Source organism: Cebus imitator, unplaced genomic scaffold (genome assembly GCF_001604975.1).
Source record: "Cebus imitator isolate Cc_AM_T3 unplaced genomic scaffold, Cebus_imitator-1.0 Scaffold485, whole genome shotgun sequence".
Lineage (NCBI taxonomy): Eukaryota > Metazoa > Chordata > Mammalia > Primates > Cebidae > Cebus > Cebus imitator.
In genome coordinates this window covers 40247-50346 of record NW_016107800.1, presented here as the reverse complement: position 1 = coordinate 50346, position 10100 = coordinate 40247, and the positions used below count along the sequence as shown (strand labels likewise).

The 10100-nt window shown below is 44.0% G+C and overlaps 1 protein-coding gene across 1 annotated transcript in view; it reads left to right on the top strand.

Moving 5' to 3' along the window:
* The window catches only part of LOC108292245 (dual specificity mitogen-activated protein kinase kinase 1), a 62495-nt gene that overhangs the window by 45123 nt on the left and 7272 nt on the right, over positions 1-10100 (top strand). The window contains exons 2-3 of the mRNA XM_017512983.2: positions 7737-7947; positions 9158-9304. Coding sequence (XP_017368472.1) covers positions 7737-7947; positions 9158-9304 — 358 coding nt within the window. The remainder of the gene's footprint in view (positions 1-7736; positions 7948-9157; positions 9305-10100) is intronic.

The window sequence follows — 10100 nt, the reverse complement described above, 5'->3', positions numbered from 1 at the left end:
GTGTGGGAAGGACGTTGACACTCTCAGGGCAGAGCTGGTCTTTCACATTGTGGTGAAACTACTAGAAAGAAGAAAAACATGCTTGTGGCTACTCTGTGCTTGCAAAATAGGTGTGAAGCCATTACAAGTCAGAAGACCTGGGCTGCTCTGATAGTCACTTGCTCCGTGAACTTGTACAAGTCACTTCTCTCTAGTTTTTCTTACAATTTAAAATAGGGCAGTTAAAGTAGGTGGTCTTTAAAGTTTTGTCCAGTGCTAAAATTCTCTAATTCTAACGTATCCTTCTGTAGTGTTAGCAGGGTGGAACTCTACAGCTAAATATCAGGACCTTGCTTTTCTGCAAGCATAGTGGTTAGCTTCCCATGTTATCTGGTTTGAAGCCCTGGTCATTACTTCTTGCCTGCATGTACGTCCCATTGATGATTATCTCATCTTGTTTTTCCTTTGAGAATAAATTGTTTTGTCTTCCCAGGTCTTTGAGCATGCGTAAATTTTGGCACTAGAAGGCCCTCAGTGAAGTAATGAATATATACAGCTAAAGGCAATTTAAGTCAAAATGTGATAATAAGTAAAAAGTGGTTGTAGAAATTAAATGAGAGTGAAATATTTTTTAAAAGTTAGAGTCATCTAAATGCTAAATGCATGTTTAATATTGTTATGCTGTTGTAATCTAATTGGTTAAGAGGAATAACATTCTATAGTATTTGTTGAGCACCTACTGTGAGCTTGGTGGATGAGTGTGGATAAGCTCCTTTAGTCTCCTGATAACCCCATGATGTGTTTACTACTTTTAGCCTCATTTTACTGATGAAAAACCTGAAGCTTAAGGCTTTTAAGAAACCTCTCCAACTTGACATGGGTACTCAGTGGCCAAATAGGGATTCATACCCAGATAGCCTGACTCCCACGTTCAGATCAAGGTACATATTCATGTATCATAAACGCATAGTTGATGAATTCTAAAAAACTGAACATATTATGTAACCAGCCCTCAGATCAAGAACAGGGCGTTACTAGCACCAAGGAATCCCCTCCTTCCCTGTGTTAGGGTTTGCCAGAGAAACAGAGCCAACAGCAGTTGTGTGCGTCCTTGCGTATGTATGAGAGGGTCGTTGATGTTTACTTTAGGGAATTGGCTGATGTGAATTGTTTAGGTTTGCTATATCTAAAATCTGCAGGGGTAAGCCAGCAAGCTGGAGACCCAGGGCAGCTTCCACGCTGTTGAAGTCCAGACGCAGGCTACCAGCAGAATTCCTTCTTCTTCTGGGCCTATCAGGCTTTGTTCTCTTAAGGTTTTCAATTGATAGGCTGAGGCCCATTCACATTATAGAGGGTAATTCACTTTAATCAGAGTTCACCAATTTAAATGTCAATCTCATCCAAAAAACCCCACAAAAACATTTTCACAGAAACACCATGGCCTAGTCAAGTTGACACAAAATTAACCATCACACACCCACTCTTAGTTACTGCCCCATGAAGGCTAATCACTTTACTGATTTATAATTGCAAAGATTAATGTTGCCTTTTTTTTTTTGAATTTTCTTTTCTTTTCTTTTTTTTTTCAGACTGAGTCTCATTGTTGCCCAGGGTGGAGTGCAGTGATGCGATCTTGGCTTACTGCAGCCTCAGCCTCCTGGGCTCTGGCAGTCCCTCTCACCTCAGCCTCACCAGTGGCTGGGATTACAAGCACTTGCCACCATGCCTGGCTAATTTTTATATTTTTTGTAGAGATGGGGTTTCACCATGTTGGCCAGGCTGGTCTCAAACAATTGTGCTCAAGTGATCCTCCCACTTCGGCCTCCCAAAGTTGCTAGGATTATAGGTGTGAGCCAGCACGCCCAGCCCTGAATTTTCTATAGATGGAATGACATAGTATATTAGTCTGTTTTCACACTACTGTAAAGAACTGCCCAAGACTGGGGTTATTTATAAAGGGAAGAGATTTTGCATGACTAGGAAGGCCTCAATAAAGTTACACTCACGGCAGAAGGCAAAGGGGAAGTAAAGACCTTCACATGGTGGCAAGTGAGAAGTGCCAGTAGGGGAAACACCAGACACTTGTAATACAGTCAGCTCTCAAGGTAATTCATTCACTATCTTGAGAATAATGTAGGGGAAACTGCCTCCATGACCCAGTTACCTCCCTGTCTCGACACATAGGGATTAGTGTTTGAGTTGAGATTTGGGTGGGGACACAGCCAAACCATATCACATAGTACATACTCTTTTGTGCCTGGCTTCTTTCACAGAGCCCATATACACAGTCCTAGAATTTGATTGTCTAGGTAGTTGAACAGCCTCTCTTAGAGTAAGCTGCGGGATTGAGGTACGGGAGGGTATAGAACGCCTTCCCCAAGATGTTGCCCGGGTCTGGCACTTGCCAGTGCATCTGCACTGCCCAACACAGATGGACCAGCCTGGGGTGGAATCTGGAAGTTGGAATCTGGAAGTTGGTAAGCTGTGCTTTTGGCACCCTCTGCCTTCTTCCTTCAGGTCCCTTCTGCTTTCCTGTCTTACTGCTTTTTGTATGCCATTCATATTTTGACTGTACAGAGGCCCATGGTGCCAGGTCTCTTTGTTCTCACATTGCCCCCTGTCCATTGAAGCTCCTCAGCCCTTCTACTTTGAACACACTCCCAGTCTTATTCTGTATCTCCTCAGATTATGTCACATTGACAGACTTGGACCTCGGATACTTAGACGCCGTTCCTTTTTCTCCTGTCCTCCTCCTTATATACTTTTCTTATGGGTATGGAACTGAGGACCAGAAAGGAAAGTAACTTACCCAAGATCTCACAGATGGGAAGGTAGGGGTAGAAGGTGTGGATCAAGGGATTGTATGGAGCCTTACATCTCTAGGCGCTGGTCTCTCTTACCTTGGTTCTGTCTCTTCTGCCTCTCCTTCCCTCTTTCTCTGCCACTTGTTTCCTGCTCTAGTAGCATTCCTGCTTGCCAGATGCCACAGGGGAGGGAGAATTTTACAACTCCCTGGGCTCTCTGGTAAGAACCCCCACCTGCACAGGGACCCTTCCTCTCTTTCCCACAGTGACTGGTTGTCATCCTCTCCCCTTTTCTCAGTGTACCCGCCTGGCAGAGGCAGGGCCAGCCATTGAGACTAGAGCAAGGCTCAGGTTGGGTGGCATGGAATTGTGGTCCCTTTCTGTTTGCTGTGTGGCGGTTTGGAGATCCCATTTCTTTTCCTGAACATCACTCCCCTGCCTCCTTCTATTCTTCCTTTGGTCAGCCACTAAATTCAGTGACCATCAGGGTTGAACAAGGCAATGTGGGGCCTTGAAAGGAGCTCTGTCCTAGGAGTTAGGAGACCTGCCACCAATGAACTGTGTGAACTTGTCCCTTTGGGCCTCAGTTTTATCATCTGTAAAATGAAGGTTGGATAAAGTGGTCTTCAAGGTCCCTCCTGGGATACATTTTATGCTGCTGCTTGATTTAAACCAGTGAGTAGCAAATGAAAGGTTCCAGTTGTGGCAGTGTAATTAGGCTTAGCAGATGGGTGAGATGAGAAGGAGATGTTCTTGCCCACAGGATTATCCTTTCCCATCCATTTCATTGTGCCTCCCTGGTGTTTTCAGAAAGCAAATGACAACCCTTGTTTTTCTCTGTGTACCCATTCAAACCTATAATGTTCTTGTGTCTTCACGAACTTGTATTTACTGTTAGCCGTAATGCAGAATTCACGTTACAGTGTGTGGTTTTCTCTCTGCCATGATGATTGTGATGGCGGGTGGAGCCAGTCACAGCTGGTCCCTGGAGAGGGGGCTGTGTGTGCCAGATTTATTGTGCTGGAGCTCCAGTTTTGTTTTGTTTAAATCCCCTGTCTCAGTTTTGCTGATACCAGTTAAAACCAAAGATGGTGAAGAGAGACAGAGACAGGTTTATGCCCTCTCAGTTTTAGACATTGGTGATATAGGTGTTGGGTAAGGGCCTGCTCTCTTATATCATTTGCTTAAAACATTTCACTTTGGAAGGACAGAAATTAGCCTTGTTGAACATCAACTCCCTCTGCAAGAGAAAGAAATACTGAATACTGTTACATTATTGACTGATATCTTTCTAATGAGTACTGAAAGCCATTTTGATGCCAAGATCTTCGTTTCACCTTCAGATAAAATGTTTCATCTTTCATTCTCTGAAAAACAGGGAGTATGTTAAGAATAATTAAAGGAAAGGCAGTAGTTAGTTCTGGATCCTGCTGTTGCTGCCTTGGCCTCTCCTTTCTCCTCTTCACCTCCCCTGCCTCTGTATTAGTGAAGAAATGTGTCAAAAATTTCATGCTTCTTCCATTAGTTTCTACTTTGACCCTCCCCAGTAAGTTAAATAAGAGTGGAATTGTTAATCCTATTTTACAAAAGAGAAATCCTTTTATTTAGTTATTTTTAAAAATTTTAAGTTCAGGGGAACATGTGCAGAATGTGCAGATTTGTTAGCATAGGTTAAACGTGTGCCATGGTGGTTTTCCGCACAGATCATCCCGTCACCTAGATATTAAGCCCAGCATCTATTAACTATTCTTCCTGATGCTCTCCCTCCTCCCTGACCACCTGTCGACAGGCCCTAGTGTGTGTCATTCACTCCTGTGTGTCCATGTGTTCTCCTCATTCAGCTCCCACTTATAAGTGAGAACATGTGGTGTTTGGTTTTCTGTTCCTGCATTAGTTTGCTGAGAATAATGACTTCCAGCTCCACCCATGTTCCTGCAAAGGACATTATGCTGTTCTTTTTTATGGCTGCACAGTATTCCATGATGTATAGAAGAGAAATCTGAAATGTGGCAAGGTTAAGTGACTTGCCCATGGTCACTTAGCTAGTTGATGAACAATTTGGGGTAAGAAACCAGGACTCTTGAACACTAGTGATTTGTTAATTTTCCAACATGATTCCATCTCCAGTCATCACCCATACACACCTGCCATTAGGAAGGTCTTTGCCATTTCTCTCTCTGGCCACCTTCTGAAAGCACAGGTCAGAAGCCAGTTCCTTAGCTGGTGGGGTGGGTGGATAAACAGCAGGGGATAGGAGGTAGAGAAGGGAGAAAGGTAGCACAAAGCCCAGACTTAGTTTTTCCTTCAGAAGGTGTAAGAATTACTTATTTCAAAGAGTCGGGAAAGTGAACAGAGTCAGCATTCCCTTTTCCTTGACAAATGGATTGAATTTCTTGTGGTGAATATTAGCTGCAAGGCAGTGTTAATCTGCTTCAGTAGATCCGTCATCTATTGAAGTGCATGGGAGACAGGATTGTCCATGGTGCAAAGACCTCTTTGTGTAGGGCACACCATCTTTATGCATGATCGAGCCCTGGTGTGTTAAACGCCTCACACAGGGATCTTACCCACATTTGTCAGTTGCCTCCCTTGAAAGTATTGAGCTTTTTGAAGGTAGTATGGCATCATGGTTAAGGTGAGAGATTAGTTCTCTCTGTCTGAATTTGAATCCTGGCTGTGCCACTTACCAGCTGTTTGACCTTTGACATCTTAGTTCACCTGTGTGTGCTTGAGTTTGCTTATCTGTTCTAATTGGGGGTTGTGGGTTAAATGACTTAATAAATGTAAAGCACTGAAGAGAGTACACAGTGTTGTGAGAAAAGCAATTTTTCTTCCATGCAGCCCTCCTTCCCTTCCCCCGTCATGCACACTCTGTGTGTGTGTGTGTGTGTGTGTGTGAGAGGGAGGGGGAGAGAGAGAGAGAGAGCGAGCTTTTGGAATCTGTATTTCTCGCTGGCCTGCTGAGCCCTCCAGGTAGCTGTAACCTCATTGAAGTTTTACCTGTGGTGTCCATCTGCATTTGAAGTGTGTTTCTAAATGTGGTCCTCAGCAAGCTCCTTTGTGTGGAGAGCTGGGAGAAAGGGAACCAGAGAGTGTGCCCTGTACCCCCCCAGCCCCACATATTCTGGGTTCCCACACCCTAGAGACTGGGGACACTGCAAGACATAGCTGAACCTTTTAGCAGGATGAAACTATTGAGTAGCTGTCTCAGTTTGCTTGGACTACTATGATGAAATGTCATAGACTAGGTAGCTTAAACAACAAGAATTTATTTTCTCACTGTTCCGGAGGCTGAAAGTCTAAGAGCAGGGGACAATATGGTTGGGTTCTGGTGGGAGTCCTCTTCCTGGCCTGCGGACAGCTGCCTTCCCACTGGGTGCGTGCATGGCCTTTCTTTGATGTGTGCAGCTGCTGGGGGTTGGGGGGGATATCAGAGAGGAAAATCAGTAACCTCAGCCTTGCATCCTCTTTGGCCCCATGTGTGATGTTATTTGTAAGGCAGTGTCGGATCTCCTCATACATGGAGAGGTATTAGGTGTCCATTTCCCTGTCTTCTAGAGGTTTGGGATAGAGGTTGTGAAGGAAGAGCAGATTATGCTTACTCTGCCTTTTAAGCTCAGAACTAGGATGTGTGTGTTGGCGGGAACACCAACATGATGATACATAATGAAGACCTATCTTGTCACCTGTGTCACTGCAGCCACCCCACACAATTGTCACTGACACGCCTCGCCTCACAGGACTTCAATTTGAAACCCAGTGAAATCCAGTGAAACGCAGTGCAAGCTCTCTTACCACTTTCCTGTTAACCCACTCCAGGAGTGATGAACACTTTTCAGTTCCCTGGATGAAACATGCTGAGCAATGCCCACAGCATGCTGAATGCACAGCTGGCAGCCTGCTGTCTGCCGTACCCACTCGCTTCAGCACCCACTGGCTGAATTATGTGCTTACCAAAGGCCAGCTTGTTCCCAAACCCATTTGTTCAGCTGTAGCTGGTATTGTAGTTAAGTAATGTATTTAAGTATTGGATAAATTGATGAAATATAACTGCAAATGAAATGATTTTTTTTTCCTTTTTTTCCCCCCCATGAACACCAGTTAAAAGCTGTGGAAAGACTCACAAGTCCAAGTCACTAAAACACATTACTGTCAAACTAGATGAACATTAAGATTGGGAGAAATCATACTCTAAAATTTTATACTGTGATTACTCTGCAAGTATCTACATTTTTAGTCAACTTTAACAAATCATGAACAGAAAATTGTCAACCATGTATTATGTTCTGGTCCATGTGAGAAGGGTGATGTGGACCTCTTAACCAGAGGGTCTTCTTTGGACCCTTATTCAAAGAGTCTCACCCTATGTTAAAGAATGGGTGAATGAATGAAGATTTATGTGCATTATGGAAAAATAATAATTTTAGATAGATAATTTTTGATTTTTTTTTTTCTGTGACTTTTTTGACTAACCTGGTTACTGGACCTGGTTACATTGAAAATGAGGATTTCTACTGTTGTGATTGAGTTTAAAGTTGGTTTGATTTCATTTCAGTGGATTTAGAGAATTTTATTTTGTGTATGGTAAAAACAATAAAACCAACAGTAGTGGGGCTTTTTAAAATGAAGTTTTAAAGCAAATTAAGGTGGGCCATTCTGGATTTTAGTAGATTCTTTTGTTCTTCTCATAGACTTGAAGCATATTGAGTCAGAAAGACCTGATTTTTTCATTTTATAAATGAGGAAATGGAAGTCAGGTAAAGCATGTTGGTGCTAGTCATCTGCAGTGGCTGGAGTGAAGTGGGCAGAGCCACAGTGGGAGGGGCCTCCTCTCTGGCCTCCCACTTTAGTTCTCTGTCTGTCCCCAGAGCTGGAGCTTTCCATGATAGGAGTGCTTTATTGGGTTGACTTCTCTGGTGATGGTATTGACTTTTACTCTCTGCTTTGTGATAGGACCAATCTGGAGGCCTTGCAGAAGAAGCTGGAGGAGCTAGAGCTTGACGAGCAGCAGCGAAAGCGCCTTGAGGCCTTTCTTACCCAGAAGCAGAAGGTGGGAGAACTGAAGGATGATGACTTTGAGAAGATCAGTGAGCTGGGGGCTGGCAATGGCGGTGTGGTGTTCAAGGTCTCCCACAAGCCTTCTGGCCTGGTCATGGCCAGAAAGGTGAGTTTGCTTTGATTAACAGGTAATTGGATTATCTCTCAGGTACCTAGAGGCCTGGGGACCAGGGTAGAAGGAAGACTGACTTTCCTCAATACCTTCTTGTGCTGTTTGAATTTCGAATGCATGTCATCTATGAGGTTATGGATAAACACACTAATGACTGTGTTAGTGTATTAATCCCCATCCTGTCTAGAAAATAATAAGTGACTCTTCTTTAGCCTTCTGTGTGCTGTGGAAGGATGCTAGGGTATCTGTTTATTGCTTATCATGTGCACGAGAAGCTGTTTTCATTCACTTAGCCCCAGTGATACACAAAACGTGGATTTCAAGTTGTTTCCCACTTGTGCCAGTAAATTCCCTTTATCTTCCTGCATTACAGCATCTGAACTCCCTACCATAGCATGTACTCATTGAGCTGGACTTCCCTTTCCTGTCTGCCTTGGTCCTCTTTTGGAACACAGCCCCCTGCTCCAGAAAGGTTGGGCTTTTTTGATGTTTTTCTGCACACTGTGTTCACTCACGTGCCCATATTTTTTTTGTGCTGTTGTTCCTTCTGCCTTTTCAAACAGTGCCCATCTTCTAGATACACCTTTTATCTAGCTTTCACCAGGTGCTCCAGCCCACACTGGTAACTGCTGCATTCATGTTCTCTGACACTCACCATCTGTGGGATTTTTTAGAAGTTCAACCTTACTATGTAACTTTTTTATGTGGCTGTCACTTGTCTCCCTAGCTGGAACAAGGGAAAATGTTAGGGTGACATAAGGTAGGACCTTAGACTTTGTCTCAGTCTCAACCACATCAGGCTCCTGAGCTCAAGAAAGAATCTCTTGGGCAGCCTAGTTTAGCATACCTGAGTTCCTCATACCCTTCTACTTCCACAATTCTTGAGTGTGGACCAAGTCCTCAAGGTCAATTTCTCTTCATATCTGAGCTCCAAAGGTTCTTTTGGAGTAAGCCCTTCGTTAACTTTGTTCCTGTCTTGGCTTCCAGGAGCTGAGGCACAGCGGGGACAGCCCCCAGTGCCAATGCCTGCCTTAAAACAGTGACACTCAGTTCTTGGTCGAGCAGAAACTTGTTTGTTACAACTTACCTGTTTCTCCTCCCCCTACCTTTAAGAGCTTAAACATTTAACAAGACTACATATTTCGTCCTTCCTTCCCTCTTTCTTTCATAAAATCTCTCTTTCTTTCACCTTTCTTTTCTCCAGCTAATTCATCTGGAGATCAAACCCGCAATCCGGAACCAGATCATAAGGGAGCTGCAGGTTCTGCATGAGTGCAACTCTCCGTACATCGTGGGCTTCTATGGTGCATTCTACAGCGATGGCGAGATCAGTATCTGCATGGAGCACATGGTATGTGACACCCTCTCAGCCTCTGGAGCAAATGGCTTTAAGAGTTGGGTGGCTCTGGCCTCATCTTTGGTCTGGGAGTTGACCAGCTGCCGCGATGCTGCTCATGGGATCCACATCACTATCTAAGGCCTCTGGGAAGTCTGACTGTAGGGCTTGGAATATTCACAAAATGGTAGACCTCCTTTCTAGGTCTTTGCCTCTCATCAAAGAAGCGGCAGTATTCCTGGTGGGTGTACCTAGAGCATCTCTCTTAGTTACTTGATTCAGATGACCCTAAGATGTGATGTAAGTAAAATCTGGTAAATATAGTTTAAATCCATTTCTTGTGTACAATGTTGTATGTTAGGTGCAAAGCTCTGGGGTTAAGAAGATGATATAATCCACTGTAAGGGCAGCCTGAAGGGTTACTTTGGGTTTCTTCATGATGCACATTTGTGGAAGGAGAGGGCAACGAAGAGAGAGGGCATTCATGGGCTAATTAATTATCTGCATGTGAGCTGCCACTCATTTTACCACTATGTGCTTGGAGTCCCTCCTTCTCTTCTGATATAAGTCTTCCAACACACCGTCCAACTTAGGGAATTCTGCAGATGTTGGTCTTTGCTTTATTCTTCCTGGGCTGATGGCTCTGAGATGAGGGCTGACATGAGTCTGCATGCTTGGTGGCTGTTGTACTTTCAGTCCAGTATTGTGTCTCTCAGCTCCTACCCCATTTTCTTCCTGACGCCTCAGACCTGCCCTGACCTCTAGAACAGGGGTCCAGGTGCCCAGTCTTTTTTTCTTTTTTTTTTTTTTT